Source organism: Panthera leo, chromosome C1 (assembly GCF_018350215.1).
Source record: "Panthera leo isolate Ple1 chromosome C1, P.leo_Ple1_pat1.1, whole genome shotgun sequence".
NCBI classification, from domain to species: domain Eukaryota; kingdom Metazoa; phylum Chordata; class Mammalia; order Carnivora; family Felidae; genus Panthera; species Panthera leo.
In genome coordinates this window covers 101,940,953-101,966,156 of record NC_056686.1, presented here as the reverse complement: position 1 = coordinate 101,966,156, position 25,204 = coordinate 101,940,953, and the positions used below count along the sequence as shown (strand labels likewise).

Here is a 25,204-nt window from a genome sequence, read left to right as displayed (position 1 = left end):
GGAAGCCAGAGATGCAAAACTGGCTGCTGTTTCTTTCATTGTCTCTGGGGCTTCCTTTATCTGGAAACACTGAAAACACTTACAAAGAAAGGGGAAACAGATAAAGGAAGGACTGGAGACCACCTTGAATTAGGATCCCACCACCAGGAAGTAGGGTTAATGCATTTTCCACACTTGTGATTGAAAAGAATCCCTCAAGCTCATTGCTTGTAATTATTGTGGGATGCTGTTGCTGAGATGAGCACTGAGGGGCCGTCTGTCCCTGAGCCCCATGTCCATGTGATGGCTGCTCTCGGATAATGGCTGCTGCTGTGATTTGAAGAGACAAACACCCGTAATCCTTGCCTCTTAATTCTGGCTGGCCAAAATTGTTACTATTTTAATTTCCTTTTATTTATTTTTTTAATGTTTATTCATTTATTTTGAGAGCACACACAGGCACGTGAACAAGGAAAGGAAGAGAGAGAGAGACAGAGAGAGAGAGAGAGAGAGAGAGAGAGAGAGAGAGAATCCCAGGCAGGCTCTGCACTGTCAGCATGGAGCCCTATCTGCAGCTCTGCCCCCCACGAACCGTGAGATCATGACCTGAGCTGAAATCAAGGGTCGGACGCTTAACTGACCGAGCCACCCAGGTGCCCCTAATTTCCTTTTAGAAGCCCCTCTTTGTAAGTGACTTCAGGCCACGTGGGGCCCACTTCCTGCTGGGCCTCCAGGTGTCCCCCCCGCCTTTGATTTCAGTTGCTTAGTTCACTTTATCATACAGCAGTGGTCTCGAGATGCCATCTGTTTTAGAACTGTTTCTAGAAGAAATGAACTCTAGAAATATTAAGCTGTATTTTAAAGCAGTGCTGATCAAATTCCAGAAAGGCTAGGAAGTGATTGAAAAGACATATTATGGATGAAAATTCTCTTAAGCCACAAATCAGCACTTGAATGCATTGGTCTGGTGTAGCCTCTTCTGTGAAGTTGACAGTTTTAACAAAATGCAGTGAACAGTTTTGGTAAATATTTCTTTTGGCTTGTGAAAGCTAAAGTTATCTTCAAAGGAAAAAAAAAAAAGCTGAGGTGTCCTTTTCTGTTTCTTTTGGTCAGATTAGAGAGATTTTTCACGACTATGCCCATCTTGTTTTGTGAGTCTCTTTGGGAATCTGTGCCTTGTGTACCTATTGTATAGGCAAGACAGAAGGGGTACTGGCTTGCGCCAGGGGTGAGCCAGTCGCATGGGGGTCCAGGGAGTGTTTCCCTCATCTTCTGTTCCTTTGGCCTTAGGACTGAGCTCACACCTCTTGCCCCATCCCTCACCCTTCGGCTAGCTCCCATCCCAGCAGCACTCTGCTCAGTATATTGCCTTTTAAAATCCTTTTCATTTTCTGCTTTGAGGTCGTCACTGTGAAACTTTCGTCGATGTGTGTCCACATATGCCTTGCCTGAATGGGGGGACTTGTGCTGTGGCCAGCAACATGCCCGATGGTTTCATTTGTCGTTGTCCCCCGGTAAGTGCCACGTTGCCTATCGAAGGGGCCTGCTCTCTTTCACACAGTATGGACAAAGCTGAGATTAAACCTCGTTTTTCCAAGCTCCTTCTGGAACTTTCTTGGTGGGGAGATTTCTTAATTTTAGCTCCTTCACCAAAAAGTGCTGGGGTTTCCCGTGTAAAAGCTATTAAGAAACTCCCGGAAATAGTGAACTCCCTGATCTATGACTCAGTCTTCAGAAGCACTTAGAGAAATCCACAGGAAGTGGTGGAACGTTCCCATGAAAACAAGACTTGTGTCTCTGACCTCTGGGTCCTGTGCTGGGGGGTAGTCTTGCCCCCAGATTGGGGCAGAGTTGGTTGGGAATGCTGCTCCTTAGCAGGGACTATTTGGGAGCAAGCTGCCTATTACACTAGGAGGAAGCCTATTTTTAGCCGTTTGCTGTGCAAACTCTTTTGCCACTGCCAGAGGCTGAAACCCTCCCTAAAACAGAGATCACTATGTGTGAGGACAAACCAAAAGGAAACCTGTGCTGTCCCCTTGGCCTCACTGAACAGGAAGTATAGGAACAAAATGGCACGGATAGCCTGTGAGACTCCCCAGACTCCTGAAGTAACTTCTTCCACCATAAAGCCATTATATGAGTGGTCTAATGACGTTAAGGAAGGTGCTTATAGGTACAGTGCCACCTCAGTGCCCCCCCATGCCCAGTTGACTTATTTTCTAGAAGTGAGCTCTTAAAGTGAGAGAAGTCTTCACTCATCCCGTGGGACCTCTTGAAGAGGCCTCTTCCTAGGACGCGGTACAAGAGGCTACGTGGAGGGATCTTAGCCGTGTGCCTAGTCTTTATCTTTCTAGAGGTGGGGCAGAGAAGGGATTGGGAGGGAACACCGGGCCTGCTGTCCTTATCTGTTCACTAATCTCAACAGGGATTCTCCGGGGCAAGATGCCAGAGCAGCTGTGGACAAGTGAAGTGCAGGAGAGGGGAGCAGTGTGTGCACACGGCCTCAGGACCCCGCTGCTTCTGCCCCAACCCCCAGGACTGCGAGTCAGGCTGTGCCAGTAGCCCCTGCCAGCATGGGGGTAGCTGCTACCCTCAGCGCCAGCCTCCTTATTACTTCTGCCAGTGTTCTCCACCATTCTGGGGCAGCCACTGTGAGCTTTACACGGCCCCCACCAGCACCCCTCCTGCCACCTGTCTGAGCCAGTATTGTGCCGACAAAGCTCGGGACGGCGTCTGCGATGAGGCATGCAACAGCCATGCCTGCCAGTGGGATGGGGGTGACTGTTCCCTGACCATGAAGAACCCCTGGGCCAACTGCTCTTCCCCACTTCCCTGCTGGGATTACATCAACAACCAGTGTGATGAGCTGTGTAACACAGCCGAGTGCCTTTTTGACAACTTTGAATGCCAAGGGAACAGCAAGACGTGCAAGTAAGGGTCCAGGGGCCCCAGAAGCTGAGGGAGACTGTCACTAACACACCTCGGTTCCTCGTTCTTGCTCCTAACCACTCCAGGGCTTCAGCCCAAGCTGCCTCTGCTTTTCAGACTGGCGCCCCGAGGCCCTCTTCCGGGTGTCAGCCTTGCCCCGTCGCACGCTGCCCTGTGTTCTCCCTTGCTGACAGAGGTCCAGGAATGCTCATGCACAGCCACCCTCTCTCTGCCTCTCTCTGCCTTCTCACCTGCTGCTCTCACGACCTCCTAGGGGAAATAACTTTTGGAAGTGGTGTTACCCCACTCTCAGGCAGCCTCTCACATAACCTGCCTGCAGGATGGATGGAAAGGTCTGTACCTCTATCTGTTCACCCCATTCCTTTCCCTCAGACAGAGTTTCCCCTTTTAGACTTATGAGGAAGCATAAGCTAGACCAGGCCACTTAACCGTCCTCGTCGTCTCTGTGGCAGTTACAAGTTGCTTTATAATTTACATAGCAACGTTTCTTTTAGCAATCCCATTTAATTTAACCCCAGTGAACTCTCAACAACCTTAATGAGGTGTAGGTACTGTTAACAGGTCTTTCACAGGTGAGGAAACTGAGACCTGGGAGGTTAGAGAATGTGCCAGAGCACATACAGCTGTTGCTGACTCCCAAGCTCTTTGTTGAGCCAGTGTGGCAGGTGATACCAATGGCATAACCACTATCAAGGGGTGAGAGTGGGGAGGAGAGTGAGGATGAAATAGTTTGTGTATCATTTAGGTTTGGGGACTCGATTTCCTTTTCCCAGTATTTGAAAGAGGCTGTACAGTTTAAATCTGGTATCTTGTCTGGGACACACCTCTTCCCCACCTGCCTTCCAGAGCTAGGATTCAGTCTTGTTTGGGGAGGAAATGGGCCATATCGACAGGGTCCTCTGTGGAGCCCTGATGGCTCAGGGCTCTGTACCCGGTTCCTGGAGGCCCCTTTTATTTCCAAAAGCTCATTCTTACCGCAGCAGGGACAGCGGATTAAAAAAAAAAAAAAAAAAAAAAAAGAGGAAGCATGCACCTGGTTAATTTGTTTCAGGCATGCAGCTTTGCTTACAAAGCTGACTTATGAAGATTACCAGCTGCCTGGGTGGCTGTAAGCCCGTGCAGCATAGCGAGCACAGTGTTGTTTCTCCTTTAGAGGGTGCTCACATTGAGTGGCATAGATGGGATATGTACTTTGTGCTGTCAGAATGGGAGACTCAATGAGGGGACCCAATCTGGGCTACAGAAGATAGGCGGGAAAAGCCACAGTAGTTCCAGGCAGAAAACCAAATAGTACTGCAGTCTATTCTGAGCCCTGCCCTTGTTCTCCTCCTCTTCTGCCTCCCCCTGCCTAGGTATGACAAATACTGTGCAGACCACTTCAAAGACAACCACTGTGACCAGGGATGCAACAGTGAGGAGTGTGGCTGGGATGGGTTGGACTGTGCTGCTGACCGGCCGGAGAACCTGGCGGAGGGGACCCTGGTTATAGTGGTGCTCATGCCCCCGGAGCAGCTTCTCCAGGATGCCCGCAGCTTTTTGCGGGCACTGGGCACCCTGCTCCGTACCAACCTGCAGATTAAACGGGACTCCCAGGGGGCATTCATGGTCTACCCCTATTATGGTGAGAAGTCGGCTGCCATGAAGAAGCAGAGGATGATACGCAGGTCCCTTCCTGGTGACCAAGAACAGGAGGTGGTTGGGTAGGTTTTTGGTTTCTGAACTTCTTAAAGTTTATAAAGCTAAGTACTCTGACACACAGAGGAAGTCATAACTGAACCTATAAGAATGCAGAGCTCAGGCAAGTAGAACAGCCACCAAGTACAGTAAATCCGTGATGCCAGTACGTATGTTTAAGGTTAAGGTTTTCCTTGGGCTTGGTATCCTGAAAGGCGGGCTGGAGCAAGCAGAAGGCGGGATGTCAGGACGGCCTCCTCAGATGCCAGAATGTGTAACCTTTTGCCAGGGTTGCCTCAAATCCCTTTACTCCTGACCATTCTTTTTATGTTAATCATTGCATTCTGTTCAAGGCCATGCATTTATAACAGAAGGCTCTCTGTAATAATCTTGAATTGTTCTGTCATTGCACCCCACTATTTGTTGCTGTATCCCACAAGTTTCAACTGTATAGCTACCTCAGATGCAGATGCAGAGACCACGGAGAATAGGGACCCGCTTTACCCAGTGTCCTCCCTTTGACTTGGGTTGCCTAAGTCAGAAGGCGCAAACTCAGCCAGACCAAGGAAGGTGAGACATAGTCCGGTGGGAACTCGTATTTAGGATCTAATTTCTGAGATCTTTTGATGGCCCCATCACAGAGATAGGAGAGCCCAGTGCTGATGTGAGGAAGGAAGGCTCATGCAGTCCTTTCTAACTTCACTTGCTTGACTGGCACCCTGTTTTACTCACCATTTCCCCTTGGCATCCTACAGCTCTAAGGTGTTTCTGGAAATTGACAACCGCCAATGTGTTCAAGATTCAGACCAGTGTTTCAAGAACACGGATGCAGCAGCAGCTCTTCTGGCCTCTCACGCCATCCAGGGGACCTTATCCTACCCTCTTGTGTCCGTCGTCAGTGAGTAGCACTGGTGTTAAAGGAAGAGTTTGGGGCAGGAGAGACGTCACTTGGGGCCAGTGAGAAAAGGGCACACTTTTCAGTGTGCAGCTCTGTTTTTCAGTGCCAGTGAGGTCAATCAGTCAATGCCCTCTAAATGAATTTTATGCTAAGATTGAGAGGTTTATTCAGCACATTCCCTGTCTCCTTGTACTTCCAGGTGAATCTCTGGCTCCAAAAGGTACCCAGCTTCTCTATCTACTTGCTGTTGCCGTTGTCATTATCCTGTTTATTATCTTGCTGGGAGTTATCATGGCGAAACGAAAGCGTAAGCATGGCTCCCTCTGGCTGCCTGAAGGTTTCACCCTTCGCCGAGACTCCAGCAATCACAAGCGCCGTGAGCCAGTGGGACAGGATGCCGTGGGGCTGAAGTAAGACAGTTTGCCAACAAGCCACTATTCACAGTAGTAATAACAGGGATAGAGGAGAAAGGAAATCTTGTTGCATTATGATTTTAAATTTCAAGCTCTGGCCACACCACATTGTCACACCTAACCATGATTCTGAGTGCCTGCTGAGCGACTATGAACTAACAGAGTCTGGATGCTTCTATTCTGTATATATTAAAGCAGTGGTGCTTGGCTTATATGTTGAGGCACCCTTTTGTTGTAAGCTCTTGATCCACAGGAAAGGAAAAGATGTTTACTCGGGCAGTGGGATGGAAAATACTGCCCATCCTTTGTGGGCCAAGGCTCCTGAAAGTCTTTGAGGATAGCCATGGAAAAAGTATTGAAAACCACTATATGAGTTTATGACATAACCTCTGCTCTTGTTTTTCCCCTTCATAATCTTGTCCTATCAGAAATCTCTCAGTGCAAGTCTCAGAGGCTAACCTAATTGGTTCTGGAACAAGTGAACATTGGGTTGATGATGAAGGGCCCCAGCCAAAGAAAGCCAAGGTAAGCTGGCCATGGTAGATCCACTATTATCAGCCACTATCTGGTCACATCAAATTTCTGTCCTTTGCTATCTAGAGTGTCCTGAATGGGTGAAAAGGGTGATAGTCTTTATGTGCTGCCCAGGCAATGACTACCCCAAGTTGTCATGAAAGGCAAGAATCATTAGGTCATTGATGGCCTTGGGTTACCTCCATATGCGCTTCAGTAAGAACTCTTTAGAGGCGCCTGGGTGGCTCAGTCAGTTAAGCATCTGACTCTTGATTTCAGCTCAGGTCATGATCTCATGGAGTTTGAGCCCCACATTGGGCTCTATGCTGGCGGTGTGGAGTCTGCTTGGGAATCTCTCTCTCACTTTCTCTCTGCCCTTGCCCCATTTGCACGCGCTCTCTCTCTCTCTCTCTCTCTCTAAATAAAAAAATAAATAAACCTAAAAAAATAACTCTTTATTAAAAATAATAAAACAAACATGATTCCTTCCTTAAGAATCATGCTGATGGTAGCTGAATAAGGAATGATGTGTGTAAGTAGCAGTTTCCTTTATGACTAGCTCTCCCCCTTATCTTCTCTGGATACTCCCCCTTCAGGAAGGAAGAAAGCCAATGACCATTGAGTTTGGAGGTTCTGCATCTTGAGCGCAGGAAACTAGAACCATAAAGTAAGAGGTAGATTGGGCTGAAGCTGATGTGAAAAGGGAGACAGTCCATCCATAGCTATACATGGCTGGGATATGCATATATCCATGAGTATTCTAAAGCAGCTTGAGGGGATGAATGCTTGAGGAATATAGACATGCAGTACAGCATGATGGTTTAGAACATTGCTTAGTTACAATCAGAACTGGATTCAAGTCCAAAACTCTGCTACTTAGTAGCTGGAAAACTTAACCTCTTTGTACCTCATTATCCTTATCTGTAAAATAGGGAGTTGTTTCAAAGATTAAATATATATGTGTGAAGCATCTTACCCATTTTCTATCATGTAGTAAATATTCAATAAAAGGTAGCTGCCTTTTAAATTATAGTAATAGTTATTGCCCAGCAAATATTTTCTTGGGTGTTTGCTATGTGCTGGGCATTGTATTAAGTACAGGGAGGTGGTATTGAACAAGGCTTGTTTCCTGTTCTCATGAACCTTACCTTCTCGTGGTAGAGACTGTTACATAGTGCCTTGTGAGCACTTAACACAGAGTCAGTTAAATAGAGGTAAGCAGAGGGTATTTTCGAACCCACAAGAGGAATTAAAGTCCCGTTGTATTTGAATGGTAGGTAGGAGTTAGTCAGACAAAGAATTGGGAAAAGATACGGCAGGCACAGGGGACAATCCAGGCAGAAGTCCAGAAGCAAGGAAATGGTGTTTTGGGGATCTGTATCTAGATAGCGTATTTGGTAGATGAAATAGATGGTATATTAAGGCTGAAGCCTGGAGTTTGGAATGGGGAGGTCGGGAGAGTGGTACAGATGGCACAGGAGAGGGTGACAGGAATCACATCCGGCAGCAGCAGGAAGGCAGTGTGGATGACACCCTGGCAGGTAGAATAGGAGGAGACTACAACTGCCTCCTTGTCCGCAGCTCCTAATGGTGGGCCAGGTCAACAGAGCCTTGTTTTCTTGTCAGGCTGAAGATGAGGCTTTGCTCTCAGAAGAAGATGATGCCATTGATCGACGTCCATGGACACAGCAGCACCTTGAGGCTGCAGATATCCGCAGGACGCCATCGCTGGCACTCACTCCTCCACAGGCGGAGCAGGAGGTGGATGTGTTGGACGTGAATGTCCGTGGCCCAGGTCAGCACACACCCACTTTCCAAACCTGCCCTGCCTGCCCTTGGTTCTGTGATGTGCCTCGGTGATCTGCCCCCTGCCAGTTGCACAGACTAAATTAGCATGAGGAAATGAACACTTAGGGAATACAGACATGCAGAACATGTAAACTTCTGTAAGAAGAGGGAAGGATTTTATATTGCCTCACCTACAGCATGCTTGGGAATAGATAGGCTGATTACATGGGAAAGAGTTTAGTGGGATAGAGAAATAATATCCCAAAGCAGAAGGATAGAAAATTACTTTAATTGATACCTTAGTGCATATTATTGTTAATACTGGATATTTTTAAATGTTGCCCAATTTAAAATAACATAGCACTTAGGAACTCAAACAGGAAGGCTTGTTTAACTTAGAGAAGAGCCCTAGCTTAAAAACACTCTTATTTTCCCATAAAGGGCATTATCAGGGGAAAAACAGGTGGCAAATGTAAAACGAATTGCCCATTACCACAAGAAGCTCAGAGGGTTTTTTCCCCATAAGAATAACTTTATTCAAACAGAACGCTTCCAGCCATTGGGTTCATTGAACATTAATGTCCTTCTCCTCCTTAAATATTTTTTGGAAAATTCCATTCTTATAGATGGGTGCACCCCACTGATGCTGGCTTCCCTCCGAGGAGGCAGCTCAGATATGAGTGATGAAGATGAAGATGGAGAGGACTCTTCTGCCAACATCATCACAGACTTGGTCTACCAGGGTGCCAGCCTGCAGGCCCAGACAGACCGGACTGGTGAGATGGCTCTGCACCTTGCAGCGCGCTACTCAAGGGCTGATGCTGCCAAGCGTCTCCTGGATGCAGGTGCAGACGCCAACGCCCAGGACAACATGGGCCGCTGCCCTCTCCATGCTGCAGTGGCAGCTGATGCCCAGGGGGTCTTCCAGGTAAAGAACAGAGCTGATTCCCTATAGATCTATAATGGTTTCTCTTTGCTAAGGCACTTAATACCCAATTATGCTCATTCAGTAGTTCTCTGAGAAAATAGGGCGGATGGTGGATCTGGTGGATCCAGGATGGTGGAGTCCTGCTTGTCGGATGCGAAAGCAGGAAAAGAGCAGCAGAAAACTGACCTAACCAGAACAGCCAGATAGCGATAGAGCTTACAGCAGATCCCACCAGTTTCCTGATTCTTCATCACTGTTCATTTTGATGTGCCAAAATGCCTCCCAAATGAATAGATCAGACGGCAGTGATACCTGTTACGAAGTTTTTGACTAGTATCAGCTTCTCCCTGTAGATTTATCTGGCCATATGGGCTCCCAGCTGTTCCTTGGTGGTTTCTTTGACATGAATTCACTGTGTATTCCTTTTATTTTACCCTTGTGAGGAAACTGGAAGCATTCTGATTAATCTTAAACTCTATACACCATAACTGAGGTTATGATATTTTCCCACTTACTCCTTTCTTTAGAAAGCAGAAGACATCACTCTCCATGAGATGGCGTCCCCTAGCACCCTTTGTTCCTTCATTCACTCATGCGTTCATTCAGCATTTATTGATTGAGGATGATAGAATCATGGACACAAAGACAACAAGCATTCCCTGCCCTCCAGGAACTTACAGCATTGCCTCAGCTCTGATGCTCTTGTTTCTTCTTTTAACTTCATTATTTTCTTTTATCTAGTTGACTATCTTTTCTGTACTTTCTCATCTTGTAGATTCTGATCCGCAACCGAGTAACTGATCTGGACGCCAGGATGAACGATGGCACTACACCACTGATCCTGGCTGCCCGCCTGGCTGTGGAGGGAATGGTGGCAGAACTGATCAACTGCCAAGCAGATGTGAATGCAGTAGACGACCATGGTAGGGCCGAGAGGCAGGGAGCCAGATTCTTGCCTGCAAAGCATGCCTCTAAGGGAGAAAGTCATTATGTGATCTTTAAAGAACCATCTCAGATTTGAATCCAATGAAGATTCTATCATTCATTTATTCTTCTTTCAACATTTTAAGTCCAGAGAACTAAGCCAGTGGGAAGTCCATAGGCGAAGATAGGAAGGGATTTTTAGTGAGGGTTTTTGGAACCCAAAGCCAGTCTATGAAAGGCTTGCCTCTGTAGGTTCCACTCTGGATATGAGGACTAGTGAGCTTGTCCTCACTAGGGAGGGATTATGAGCAACATCTTAAATAGACATTCTGGTGTGATAAGTAGATAGATTATTGTCCTCAGTATGGGATTCTACCATGTGGAGGACGTGGGTACCCTAGACAAATGATCTTTTTACCTACATGTCTTTCTAATGCTAGGCAGCCTGTATTAAAGTATTTCTAGAACAGGAAAAGGAAGATAATACTTTGGTTTTTTTCCACAGGCTGTCACTGACAACTGGCTTGCTTCTCTCTGGGAAGTTCAAGGTTTCCTTATATAAGTCATGATGCTTCCTTATACTGGGAAGAGGACATGTTCCTCTACTCTGTCTGCTTATAAAAATGTTTCTCCCTGCAGGAAAATCCGCCCTTCACTGGGCAGCTGCTGTCAATAACGTGGAGGCAACCCTTTTGCTGTTGAAAAACGGGGCCAACCGAGACATGCAAGACAACAAGGTACAGTCTGGGCAGACCTAGCAGTGCCTCAGATTACGAAGCCTTCCCTTTTCTCCTATAGCTCCTCTTGTGATGAGTATAGACAAAGAGGGAGGCAGCGTGGACAACAGCTGGATCCAAAGAGTTTGAGGGGAAGGTATTGGGTTATGCAGGGATGTGTCAGGAGGTGAGTCCTCTGCCTACGCAGTACTCAGTCTGGATCAGGCTGTCCTGTAAATAACTTCAGTGTAGCCTTTTCTGCCTTTCTCTTTGACATCGTCCTTTCTCCTGTTCTCTGTTCTCTTCATGCTCACTTGCTTTTCTCTTGTTCTTGTTCATTTTCTTTGTTGTGGCTCTTGTTTTCTGTTCTTGGACACCATGGTATTTTCCTGGTTGCTTTTCTTCCTCTGGGTTTTGGGTCATACTTCTCTTCTCTTGTGTATTTCCTCTTTTCTCTAATTTTAATTCTTTCTTAAACATGTTTTGTTTCCTAGTGCTTCTGCTTCCCCTTATTTTTCTGCTTTAGGTTCTTGCCCTCCTACTTCTCTTATTTCTAAGAAGTCCTTTTCCTCTTAGAACCCTATTTTGATAAGCTCAGTGCTCTTTTAAGCAAATCTCTGGCTCAGGAGAATGCTTTATTTCACACATTCCCAACTAAGGAGACATCACCCTCAATGGGGCAAAATTGACTGTTGAGGAAGGGTAGAATGATCTTACTCTTTTTATGTATAAAACTACAGATATATGGGGCACCTGGGTGGTTCGATCAGGTAAGCGTCCCAACTCTTGGTTTCAGCTCAGGTCATGAACTCACCGTTCATGAGTTTGAGCACTACGTTGAGCTCCATGCTGACAGCACACAGCCTGCTTGGGATTCTCTGTCTCCCTCTCTCTCTGCCCTCCCCCCCACCCAATCTTTCAAAAGAAATAAATACATTTTTATTTATTTATATTTTTTTAAATTTTCTCTTTTACATTTATTTATTTTTGAGAGACAGAGAGACAGAGCACTAGTCGGGGAGGGATAGAGAGAGGAAGACACAGAATCCTAAGCAGGCTTCAGGCTCTGAGCTGTCAGCACAGAGCCCGACGCAGGGCCCAAACTCATAAACCGTGAGATCATGACCTGAGCCGAAGTCAGACACTTAACTGACTGACCCACTCAGGCGCCCCATAAAAAAAATTTTTTTTTAAGCTACAGATATACATTCAGTACCTAGGTAGATAGACATTTTATCTGTGCTAGTAAAATTTCATATGGGGAGGCAGTTAGGGAAATAATGTCTAAGGGGTTGATAATAACAAAAAGTTTGAGAAACACTGACGTATGATCAAGGGTGTTACTAATTTTCATGTGCTATGTGGGTCTTTTCTGTAGGAAGAGACACCTCTGTTTCTTGCTGCCCGGGAGGGAAGCTATGAAGCAGCCAAGATCCTGTTAGACCATTTTGCCAATCGGGATATCACAGACCACATGGATCGTCTTCCCCGGGATGTGGCTCGGGACCGCATGCACCATGACATCGTGCGCCTCCTAGACGAGTACAATGTGACACCGAGCCCTCCAGGCACTGTGCTGACTTCGGCCCTCTCACCTGTCATCTGTGGGCCCAACAGATCTTTCCTCAGCCTAAAGCACACCCCAATGGGCAAGAAGCCTAGACGGCCCAATACCAAGAGTGCCATGCCCACTAGCCTCCCTAACCTTGCCAAGGAGGCCAAGGATGCCAAGGGTAATAGGAGGAAGAAGTCTCTGAGTGACAAGGGTCAGCTGTCTGAGAGTTCAGTGACTTTATCCCCAGTTGATTCCTTAGAGTCTCCTCACACATATGTTTCTGACACCACATCCTCTCCAATGATTACATCCCCTGGAATCTTACAGGCCTCACCCAACCCTATGTTGGCCACTGCTGCACCCCCTGCCCCAGTCCATGCACAGCATGCACTGTCTTTCTCTAACCTGCATGAAATGCAGCCTTTGGCTCACGGGGCCAACCCTGTGCTTCCCTCAGTGAGCCAGCTGCTATCCCACCACCACATTGTTCCCCCAGGCAGTAGCAGTACGGGGAGCTTGGGTAGGCTCCATCCAGTCACTGTTCCAGCAGATTGGATGAACCGCATGGAGATGAATGAGACCCAGTACAATGAGATGTTTAGTATGGTTCTGGCTCCAGCTGAGGGCACGCACCCTGGCATAGCTCCCCAGAGCAGACCACCTGAAGGGAAGCATATAACTACCCCTCGGGAGCCCTTGCCCCCCATTGTGACTTTCCAGCTAATCCCCAAAGGCAGTATTTCCCAACCAGCAGGGACTCCCCAGCCTCAGTCCAACTGCCCCCCACCTGTTACAGGCCCTGTGCCCACCATGTACCAGATTCCAGAAATGGCTCGTTTGCCTAATATGGCTTTTCCCACTGCCATGATGCCCCAGCAGGATGGGCAGGTTGCTCAGACCATTCTCCCAGCCTATCATCCTTTCCCAGCCTCTGTGGGCAAGTATCCCACACCACCTTCACAGCATAGTTATGCTTCCTCAAATGCTGCTGAGCGAACACCCAGTCACAGTGGTCACCTCCAGGGTGAGCATCCCTACCTGACACCATCCCCAGAGTCTCCTGACCAGTGGTCAAGTTCATCACCCCACTCTGCTTCTGACTGGTCAGATGTGACCACCAGCCCTACCCCTGGGGGTGCTGGAGGAGGTCAACGGGGACCTGGAACACACATGTCTGAGCCACCGCGCAGCAACATGCAGGTGTATGCATGAAAGAGTCTGCCTCCAGTGTAGGGACAGAACTGCCTATTGTAAATGCTGCTGAGGAACAAATGAAGGTCATCCGGGAGAGAAATGAAGAAATCTCTGGAATCAGCTTCTGGAAGCAGGAGGAAGAAGATGCTTTTATCTTTTAGATAATGCAAGAAGCAATTTTGTCAGCTTCACTGGGTATCTGCAGGATTTGGGGTGTGAGGAACATGGTTCCTTTCAGTCTCTTACCCATCAAGCCAAGTTTGTGGAAACTCAAGATGAATACAAGACTTGGGGCCACGTTTACTCTTTTCTCTTTGGAGAAAAGAATGGATGCCTGTTGTAGCCCAGACATTCTTGCAGCCTGGACTGCATTTTAAGCCCTGGGGGCTTCTGCCATATCCATGAGAAGATTTTACGTACAGTCCTGTTGGGAATTGTACCTTGGAATTCTGCCCAAGTTGACTTATCTCATCTTCTCTTACTTGGAAATTCTTCTGACTTCATTTGGTGCTTTAATTTTTGCACCTCTCTGTGGTTGTACTCCCCCCACACCCCCAGCATGGTATAGGGCAACGTGCTTTTAATCATTCCTGCTCTGAAAAGCAATTTCAGCCTCCTTTCCCCTCTTCTCCCAGTGTCCCCAGGAATATCACAGGGTTTGCTTCAGTCATGGTTCTCAGCATACACCTTTCAAGTATGTTTCTTTAGAAAACGGATTCATTGCAGTCTCCTACATAATGTCATTCCTAGAAGAGGAAGGGGAGCAAGACATTTTTCTTTGAACCCATTTTGGAGACAGAAGTCCTTTTCAAGAGACTGCACCTTAGTTCTCTTGCCTGCATGCAGGGCTTTACGTAAACCTTACCAGGAAGAAGGATGAGAATTGGTTGTTTTCCCATTTGTGGGCCTAGTCAGTGGGAAGTTTCATCATTGGCAGTGCAGGTACTATGAGCCCCTTGAAACAAATAAACAAACAAACAAGAAACACAAAGATGTGGAATGTTGGAATGACCAAGAGATAAGCTAACTCATGTGAGAAGTGGTTATCCACTAACAAGTCCCTTTCCTTCTCTCCCAGCATTCCATTGACGGCCTGTGCAAAACACATTTGTTCCCAGATCTCAGAACCCCTGGCCTACTTCACTCACTCATCCAGCAGGGAAAGCTAGCCTTAGTTGTTGAGACTTTCCTTCCATAGAAGAAAATGTCTCAAACGATGCTTCCTCGCCACTCAGAGCTGAACTCTGTTTGGGTCGAGGGACCCCGTGCCAGCTGGGTTCCTTTTGCAGAGGGATTGCAGTCTCTGCTTCCTGAGGCTGTTTCTGACCGCAGGCCTGCTCACCAGCCCTTCACTGTGCGTGCAGTCTGAGTTATCAGTGCACCCAAGTAGGTTCTCACCGAACGCATGGATTTTTCTGTGTTCAAGTGCAGGAAATAGAAAGCTAACCTAGTTTTCTGGGATCCAAGCCAGCCCTGTACAAAGGTTGGAACTATGAGGCAGCCTTTGCTATTTTTTGCTACCATTCCTTTTGTTTTGAGGCAGTCGTGGCGTTCCCTTTTAGGCAACTAACATAGAAACTTACTGGGGACATTTTCCTTTCCCAGAGTTGCCTTGTAGATAATGATGGACAATTAAAGACTGTCTTTGTCATTCTCATGCTCAGATTATGGTTCTATTTTACTTGAGTCGGCTCTCTGTATTTGTGGTCTTGGCACCTTCTGTGACACTCTGTCAAGGGCAGAAGTATTCTAGTCAACACTAGAAATAGGAGGAATATCGTTTTCTTCCTCTTGTCCCTGAGTCATCCAATAGTGGATCCTGTGGCCACACTGTCATCTCTGCCCGGTGCTGTGATGTCATGACACCTGGGAAATTAGTTCTGCTGGGGCATTTTGTAGATAATAACCAGTGAATTGCCTACTCTGTTTGAATGGTAGTCTTCATTCCTGCCTTGGCTAGGAGTACCCGTCAGAGCATTCCACTTAACGTGATTTATCTGTTTGTGGCCCCGTATGGAACCCCTGAGTGTCTGTTAGCATGGCAGTCTACAAATTTTTTTTTTTAGTCCTGCCCAAGCTCATCAACAGAAATAATTAGTACTGCCCCAGCAAACTGTATTCTCTCACGTGGCAACTCTTACCAGCCCTTTCATAGCAGGTAACGTTTTATCTTCTGAAGAGTGACTCTCTGTCCTTGGGCCCATTTGTTAATTCACAGATGGGGAGAACCTGTGTGGGCCACTGTGGACCTCACCACGTCTGCCCCTGTCATCCTGTTTCATCCCCACTTCCTGAAAGTATCAGCCTCTGACCCAACAGCTTGGATCCTCTATTGCCTCCTCCTTCCCCAACCACAATTTAGGCCTAACTTGCTTCTTTTTCCTTCTTGGGATCCTTTGGGTTTTGGGAAAGGGAATGTGAAAGCTGCCATTACAGACTACGGGCTTCAGTGATGAGGAGGAAAACACTGCCTTTCAAGCATTTATCAATCCCTTAGATTTTAAGAACCCTTCAGTTGTATAGTACCTAATAAAAGTGAAGGTGAGATGGAGAATCACTTTCTTATTTGGGTTCTGAATTAGAGACTAAGTTTTATAGGACACGTCTTTTATGCCATGTATAGGTCACCCTCTCCCCAATTCTGGTTTGTTTTTATTTTTATAAATTTTTCTTTTGACTCCTCTTCTGTCTGCCTTTGGGGATAGATTCTTCTGTTTGTTTCTTCTGTTTTGTGTTAAGCATCATTTTCTGACTTACATGATGGTGAGGGAGAGAAACGTGTAAAAGAGAGTTAAAGACTTTGATGTAAGCAGTCAGCCATGATGCTCAAGCCTGCTATGCCATCTTATTACGTTCGCTGGTACACAGTTCTGGCACAGAAAAGAACCAAAGGTATAATATTTTGTGGGCAGGCAGTTTGGATTTTAACCAACACATTGAATGTATGATGACTATTTGAGAGAACACAACTATATGACCTGACGCTCCCACTTGTAACTGGTACTACGGCTCCTTCCTTGTGTACATTTCTCTCAAAAGTGATACTATATGTTTGTATGAGAAACCCAGTAACCAGAAAAATGACTGCATATTCCTAACTATACATAGTAAGGAAAATGCAAACTGTTTTTACTTTTCAAATTTTCATTCTAAAGTAGTTAAGATGAAATTTATATGAAAGCATTTTTATCACAAAATAAAAAAAGATTACATGTCAAGCTCTGTGACATTGCAGTTTTTATTTTCCATTTTCCATTCCAGCGTCCCTGGTCTTGCAGTGACCTCCTTTGTGATGTCATGATAGGCTGAGAATGAAATAATTTTCTCTTCATTCTGAATCCCACAAAGCCAAGCACTAGGCTTCTTTTTTTCATTCTCCCAAGCAGATTGCAAATAAATGCTTTTGAGGAAAAACTTCTGTCAAATAGGAAGCACCACAAGACAATCACTTTTCTGTGCACTAGTTAGTGGCAAACAGACACTGAGGACAAGGTACCTTCCAGTGGGAATGGGGAGTGTTTGCTAAGGCCAGAATTGAAAAGTGGGATGTAACTGATAATATTGATAGTGCTGTTACCTAAACCATGAGTTTTCAATATTATTCCCCAAATTAAATTTGTATAGAACTTTGTTGCAGGGAGTATGGCTGGAGTCGCAAAAGATGAGTCCACAAACAAAATGCAGTTAAGTGAAGGTCCTCATACTTGAGTCAGAATGAGGCCCTGACTCCAGAATGAAGCTTCTTTTTATTAGGATAATTGCTAAAGACTATGTGCATAAAGTCAGCTGAGCAAGTGTGTTAATCAATCTAATGGTTTAGCTTTTCAAGGTTGAATTTCGAGTTAATTGGTTTCTGTAACACTACGAAGGGTCAGGTGTGAAGGAGGATCCAGCCCTGGACTATGTTAATGGCTCTAGGTGTCCCTTACCAGCCGCAGCCTCATTCAGCTGTGTAAACATGTCCTAAGGCCTTGCACCTTCTCCAGCCCTTCCCTTTTGAAGTCTCTTCCTTGGATGCTTCTCTCCTGCATCTCCCACAGAACTTTATACAATTCTAAAGTAGTATTTTGCCTATAAATATGTTACCAAGTTCCTTTATACATTTACTTGTGAAAGTCCATCAGGGAGACGTTTGAACACAAATATTTGACATTGGTGATGCTTATGTCATGACCAGTCTTGTGTCAACTTCAGCATTGAGTTTATTTCCATATTCTGTTAGTTTTGCAGAAACTTTTTTTTTTTTTTAGTTTATTTCTTTTTGAGAGAGAGAGGGAGAGGGAGACACAGAATCCAAAGCAGTCTCCAGGCTCTGACCTGTCAGCACAGAGCCCAAGGCAAGGCCCAACCTCATGAACCGCGAGATCATGACCTGAGCTGAAGTCAGATGCTTAACGGACAGCCACCCAGGCACCCCTGCTTTGCAGAAACTTTGAATCATACATATATAATTCTAAATGGTAGAAATACTTGCTTAAATGACTGGAAATCTTAGGATATGCTTCAATTGAATAGATGAAGGAGTTTTATTCAAAATCTGCACAAATATATTTTAACACAACTGACAGCACATATTGGTTAGCCTGACAGCTTTCTAATTTCATATAAAACACATTTGAGTCTTCATGTTAGGCTTTGTAATGGCATAACAGGAAAATGAATTTGAGAGCTAAGGAATGATTTGCCTAAGTCTGGTCCTCTGCAGGCTGGCATCTCAGAGCTGGACTGGCCTCTTCAGACTATTTAGGAGCTAACTTGCTGGAAACCTGCTTTCTGGATCTGAGCTGCAGGCCACTAGCTTGCTCTCCACATCCTACCACTGCAATCGCAAGCCTAAAAACCTCACCCTTGATTGTGGCGGGGGGATCCGGGGCTCTCCCAACTATGATCTCCAAAGAGGGAGGGCAGGGCTGGAGGCCAAGGCCTGCCACATCACACAGCTGGGACAGTAGACTTGGACACCAGGCCACAGTCAGGCCAGGGGTGAGACTGGGGCTTCCCTCAGTCCCACAGCTAAGAAGCCTCATAGCCCAAGGAGAGGGGGCTGAGTTCCCCTTTCAGAGCATGATGAATACAACAACCATCCTTAATGCCTGCACACAGTCCAGGATGTGATGGGCAATGGGAGAACTGAGCTCCTTTACTGCCTCTGCTTCTGCAAGCTCTCCCAATACGCACTGCCCTGGGCCAGCAGGGCTCGATCTCCTCATCTGCCTGACCGTATTTTAAAAATGAAATGACCCCTTTCACGAAGATGGCGCCGAAGGTGAAAAAGGAAGCCCCTGCCCCTCCCAAAGCCAAAGCCAAAGCTTTGAAGGCCAAGAAAGTAGTGCTGAAAGGCGTCCATAGTCATAAAAAAAAAAGATCTGCACGTCACCTACATTCCGACAGCCCAAGGTACTGCATCTCCGAAGGCAGCCCAAATATCCTCAAAAGAGTGCCTCTCGGAGAAACAAGCTTGACCACTATGCCATCATCAAGTTCCCCCTGACTGCAGAGTCAGCCATGAAGAGAACAGAAGACAACAACACACTTGGGTTCATTGTGGATGCCAAGGCCAATAAGCACCAGATCAAACAGGCTGTGAAGAAGCTCTATGACATTGACATGGCCAAGGTCAACACTCTGATCAGGCCCGATGGAGGAAAGAAAGCATATGTTTGATTGGCTCCCGACTATGATGCTTTGGATGTTGCCAACAAAATTGGGATCATCTAAACTGAGTCCAGCTGGCTAAATCTAAATATAAAAGTTTTCACCATAAAAAAATAAAAAATCATAAATAAAAATAAACATGAAATGTGAATCAGGTGCTTGCAAAAGCCCTGAAGAGGGAGAGGGTGTATGTGAAGTATGTGAGTAGGTGAGGAAGTGTAGGCATATGAATGTGTGTGAAACAGAGAAAATACAACTTTTCTTTCTTTGCCTTAGGCTTAGCAAAACACGTCGAGAACAATGACAGCAGTCAAATCTGCCTGCCAAGTAGGAGCAAACCCAAATGAGGATAACTCAAGAGGGGCTTATTTACAAAAGGACTACTGAGGAAGTGTGCATGTGTGAGGTGTAGGGGAACTCTAAGGAGCGGTGCAGAAAGCACTGGCTAGTCCCAGCAGAGCTATGACTGCTGGATACAAAGGGATGAGACCAGAGGAGGCTACCAGAACCTGGAAAGAGTGTAGAGCAAGTTACCTCAAGAAGAGCTATGCTTCAGTTAGGGAGTCAGTGAGCCCCAAAGCTCCTTGACAACAAGGACGCCAGGGAATGAGTACTCTGACCTCATTCCCCACCCCATTTCTGCCCAGACTTCCTTCCTCCCTTCCTTCCTTCCTTCCCTCCTTCCTTCCTCCCTTCCTTCTTCCCTCCCTCCCTTCCTTCCTTCCTTCCTCCCTCCCTCCCTCCTTCCCTCCCTTCCTTCCTCCTTTCCTTCCTACCTTCCTTTCTTTCCTCCCTCCCTCCCTTCCTTACTTCCTTCTTTCCTTTCCTCCTTCCCTCCCTCCCTTCCTTTCCTTCCTCCCTCCCTTCCTTCATTTCCCCCTTCCCTCCTTTCCTTCATCCCTTCCTTCCTTTCCTCCCTCCCTCCCTTCCTTCCTTCTTTCCTTTCCTCCCTCCCTTCCTTTCCTCCTTCCTCCCTCCCTTCCTTCCTTCATTTCCTCCTTCCCTCCCTTCCTTCATCCCTTCCTTCATTTCCTCCCTCCCTTCCTTACCTCCCTCCCTCCCTCTCTCCTTTCCTTCCCTCCTTCCTCCCTCCCTCCCTCCCTCGCTCCCTTCCTTCCTTCCTTTTTTCTCCTTCCTTCTTCTTCCTCCTTCCTTCCTTCTTTCCCTCCTTCCTTCTTTCCTTCCTTCCCTCTTTCCTTCTTTCCCTCCTTCCTTCTTTCCCTTCTTCCCTCCTTTCTTCCCTCCTTCCTTCTTTCCTTCCTTTCTTCCCTCCTTCCTTCCTTCCTTCCCTCCTTCCTCCCTCTCCCTCTTTCAAGAGTGCACAGTGGGGTGGGGGCAGAGAGAGAGAGAGAGCGAGCAAGCCCTAAGGGGCTCCATGCCCAGCACAGAGCCTGACCCAGGGCTCAATTCCATGACTGTGAGATTACAGCCTGAACCAAAAACAAGAATTGGACACCCAACTGACTGAGCCACCCAGGTGCCCCACCACCCAGACTTTCTATCTGCTGGAGCCAAATGGAAGTCTGAAAATACAGGAGGCTGTTGAATTTGATCCATTGATACATGTCAGCTTTCTGGGGTGGGGAAGTTGGTAGAGAAAGGAAGAGAGTACCTGCAGGTGTGAACACATCCTTATCCAAAACATTCTCTCTACACCTCTAACGTTTCTAAGAAAGTTCTACTGGCAGCCTGCTATTGATGTGTCAAGGCAGGAAACACAAAGTAAAAGGAATTATGTATTGGTAATCCTGACTTAATTTATTTTCCTGATCTACTGGTGTGTTTCTTCACCACCTTGGCTTTGAGCACCCAAAATTAAGACGAGCATCAGCAGTAGGATGGACAAATTATGGTACCTCCTTTCAATGGAATACTACACAGAAATTTTTAAAAAGAAAACCATGCAACAATATGGAGAATTGTTGCTGACATAATGTTGAGGAAATTAAGCCAGACAAAAGAATACATTCTGTATGATTCCATTATAGAATTTCACGAAAAATAAACCAGTGGCAAATGGGGATCAGAAGAGTGAATATTTTTCTTGGAGAAGGGTCTTGACTGAGAAGAGGGCAAGAAAAATCTTTCTGGAGTCTTAAAACATCTTGACTTGGGTGGTGATCACATGAACGTATACATATGTAAAATTCTGTTTAGAATATGCTTAAGATTTGTGCATTTTACTTAGGTAAATTGTACTTCAATAAAATGTATAATAACTGACAGAAATGTATAAACACCTAATATAAAAGTTATAGCATATAATTATATATAATTTTATATTATAAAATGTAAATTTTTATATTTGTTTCAGATGCTTAAAGATGACAAGATACATATAGCAAAGACTCCTGTATTTCCCTTTCCTTTCACTCCCCTCCCTTTCTTCCCTCCTTCCCTCCTTCCTTTCCCAGTTACTTGTTTTCATAACTTTGGTTCATGGGGATTATTTTATTCTTAAAAACATTATTTGCAATACTTAACCCACGAAGGAAATATATTTTCAATGCAATTGTATAAAATGTGGGATTGCATAGTTGCAAGCCTCACTATGTGAGTGAGGTGAACCAGCTATTGGCTAGCTGGATAAGCCATCTCCGTCAGGGTCCTGGCTGCCATTTGGCACTATCTGGTGGCACTTGTCTGCCTCAGCACAAGTATGTTTGAGGATTCTAGGTTCTGTAGTCTGGCTGGGATTTGCAAGAACATCACTGCAAGTCATCCTCTGCTTCATATGCCTACTACAGAAACTTTGGGTCAGCTAAATGCAGAAACTTTGGGTCAGCTAAATGCACGCATAACCACTCTCTCTGTACTCCCAGAGGTTTAAGAACATGGACCTGGCAGAGGCTGGACACCAATCACCAATCCTGTTATATCAGAATCTGTGGTTATTATGGGGTTTTACATATAAGAATTGGAAAGGAGGAAGAGAAGCTATCTACACCTGAGGTTAATAAGACAACTTACTGAAAAACTACACCATTAGGAATTTAGTAAGTCAAACGATGTAAATTTAGTTCATAGAAAAACCTCTGTTATGGGGCGCCTGGGTGGCTCAGTCAGTTAAGCGTCAGGCTTTGGCTCAGGTCATGATCTTGTGGTTCGTGGGTTTGAGCCCCACATCAGGCTCTGTGCTGACAGTAGGAACCTGCTTCGGACTCTGTCTCTCCATCTCTCTCTGTCCCTCCCCAACTCACGCACGCGCTCTCTCTCTCAAAAAAGAATAAACATTAAACAATTTTTTAAAAAAAGAAAAACATTCTGTTATCAACAAAACCGACTGAGGGATGAAATGGAAGAGAAGATCACATCTACAGTAGCAAACACACACACACACACACACACACACACACACACACACACATCAATAACCTTTTAAAAATTACTAACTGCAAATATTACCAAACATCCAGGACTCCTGAAAACTTGAATGACCACTGCCTCTTTATAAGTTGCAGTTTTAGCTCTGCTCTATTCTTCCACCTGCTAGATAAAAATCATAACTCTATCTGGTCATCCCCGCAATTGGGACAAAATTCACGAAGATACTCAATTCTTTCAACCCATCTCAGTATCACCTAACACAAGTCCTAACACCTAACACAAGTCCAAATCTATAGTAAACCCACCCACTTCCTGACACACCCACATTTCCCGCCTGTGTGCAGTTTTCCCCGCAGCAAAGAGCAGTGATAAATCCATCTTTGGTTGATTCCCAGGCTTGCCCCTGATGGCCTTAGACTGACAGACATCAGGGGCGCCTGGGTGGCTCAGTCGGTTAAGCGTCTGACTTCAGCTCAGGTCATGATCTCGTGGTCCATGAGTTCGAGCCCCGCGTCGGGCTCTGTGCTGACAGCTCAGAGCCTGGAGCCTGTTTCAGATTCTGTGTCTCCCTCTCTCTGACCCTCCCCTGTTCATGCTCTGTCTCTCCCTGTCTCAAAAATAAATAAAACGTTAAAAAAATTAAAAAAAAAAAAAGATTCTCTCTCTCTCTCTCTCTCTTTAAAAAAAAAAAAAAAAAAGACTGACAGACATCAACAGAGGCCTGTGTCTCTCCAAGACAGAGAGAATCCCATTTTAACACCCTGTTATACACAGAGCGCTGACTGTGACAGTGGGAGTTCATGAATTTATTTTAAGAATATCTGGAACATTCACAAAAATTAAACACAGGTGAAGCCATGTCAAGATCTCAGAGTTTCAAAGAATCAGTATTATATAGACAGTTATCTCTGAACACAATAGTTTCAAACTAGAAACAAAATAGGAGCTCCTGGGTGGCTCAGCTGGTTGAGTGTCTGACCCTTGGTTTTGACTCAGGTCATGACCCAAGGATTGTGGGATCAAGTCCTGTGTTGGGCTCCATGCTGAGCATGGAGCCTGCTTGGGATTCTCTCTTCCTCTCTCTCTCTGCCCCTCACTGCTGCCTGTGTTCTCAAATAAAAAAGATTTTTTTTAACTAAAAAAAGAAGGAAAATAAAACTGTAACCAACAGCCCTATGTGTATGAAAAATTAATACAAATATAAGTTAGAAGATATTTAGAAACTGCACAAAAATATTTATCAACTAGTACCACTACTTTTGAAATACCAATTAAAAAAAACTTATGGAAAGCAACTAAAGCTTTAAACAGAGAAACTTCAACCTAAATACTTATAGGACAGCAGAAAGGCTGAATCAATAATCTAAGCATTTTATTCAAGAAATTAGACAAAGAACCATAATCTAAATCTAAAGAAATAGAAGGTAGGAAATAAGACAAACAAAAGTTAATGAGCTAACTGGAAAAAAAAAAGTAATAGAGATAATTAAATTAACTAAAATCTGCTTTGCTGAAAGACATAGAATACTCTCTGGCAAGAATCAACAATATAAAGAAAGCACAATTAACAGTACTAGGGAGATAAAGGATTTGAGGCAGACACGGCAGGTTAAAAATCATGACTATAAACAAATATATTCTAATATATTTGGGAAAAAATGAGGCCTAGGTTCTATAATGGGTAATATGTATTGAACCTTTTTTTTTCTACTGAACTTTAAAAGCACAGATAGTCCTTATCATAAACCTTCCAGAGAATTAAAAATAAAATACTCCTCAGCTCATTTTGTGAATCTATTTCTTTGACAGTAAAGCCCTACAAAGATGATACAAGTAAGGAAAATTATAGAACTATCTTACTTATAAACACAAGTGCAAAAATTATAAATCAACTATTACCAAACTGAAACAAGCAGTAAATAATATATAAAGCCATCAAGACTAAGAATTTTTTTTTCCTCAGGAAAGAAAGGATGGTTAACATTAATTAATAGATGTCACCACATCCAGAAGACAACTTGTGCAACCATTTCAATAGACTAAATAAAGTGGTCAAATTAAATCTTTAAAAAAAATTTTTTTTTTAAACATTTATTCATTTTTGAGAGACAGAGAGAAACAGAGCATGAGCAGGGGAGGGGCAAAGAGAGAGGGAGACACAGAATCTGAAGCAGGCTCCAGGCTCTGAGCTGTCAGCACAGAGCCCGACGCGGGGCTCGAACTCACAGACCGTGAGATCGTGACCTGAGCCGAAGTCGGATGCTCAACCTAATGAGCCACCCAGGCGCCCCTAAAATCAAATCTTCATGACAGAAATTATAAAAGATAACATCAAATTAGAAGCCAAGAGGAACTTCCTAAAACTAACAAAAGGTATCTACTACAACCTACAGCTATCACATTTAATGATGAATTTACAGATTTGTTACCTTTGAGGTTAGGTCTACCTCAGATGCCAGCTCTCACATGTTCTATTCAACTCGGTCTGGAAGTCCTTAGTTCTGGCCAGGAACACTGGAAAGTCATTACTTATAGACCATTTCATAAAAAGTCCAAGAAGAAATATAAACTATTAGAACCTGTTGCCATTAAACAGGACGAGAGAGTTGTTAAAAACAAACAAACAAATGAAGGAACAATCCTTTCCTGTTAGTGATTATTGGCTCTAACCAAATGGTAAAAGAAATCAGA

The 25,204-nt window shown here is 45.1% G+C and overlaps 1 protein-coding gene and 1 pseudogene across 2 annotated transcripts in view; both read left to right on the top strand.

Annotated features, from left to right (window-relative positions):
* The window catches only part of NOTCH2 (notch receptor 2), a 163,594-nt gene extending 146,845 nt beyond the window's left edge, over window positions 1-16,749 (top strand). For both annotated transcript variants that reach the window (XM_042953671.1, XM_042953670.1), the window contains exons 24-34: window positions 1,381-1,493; window positions 2,405-2,910; window positions 4,281-4,628; window positions 5,358-5,500; window positions 5,700-5,910; window positions 6,342-6,438; window positions 8,053-8,221; window positions 8,841-9,142; window positions 9,918-10,065; window positions 10,706-10,803; window positions 12,161-16,749. In XM_042953671.1, coding sequence (XP_042809605.1) covers window positions 1,381-1,493; window positions 2,405-2,910; window positions 4,281-4,628; window positions 5,358-5,500; window positions 5,700-5,910; window positions 6,342-6,438; window positions 8,053-8,221; window positions 8,841-9,142; window positions 9,918-10,065; window positions 10,706-10,803; window positions 12,161-13,549 — 3,524 coding nt within the window. In that variant the 3' untranslated portion in view covers window positions 13,550-16,749. The remainder of the gene's footprint in view (window positions 1-1,380; window positions 1,494-2,404; window positions 2,911-4,280; window positions 4,629-5,357; window positions 5,501-5,699; window positions 5,911-6,341; window positions 6,439-8,052; window positions 8,222-8,840; window positions 9,143-9,917; window positions 10,066-10,705; window positions 10,804-12,160) is intronic.
* Window positions 16,750-18,677: 1,928 nt separating this feature from the next.
* LOC122227342 lies at window positions 18,678-19,249 on the top strand (annotated as a pseudogene).
* Window positions 19,250-25,204: the final 5,955 nt, after the last annotated feature.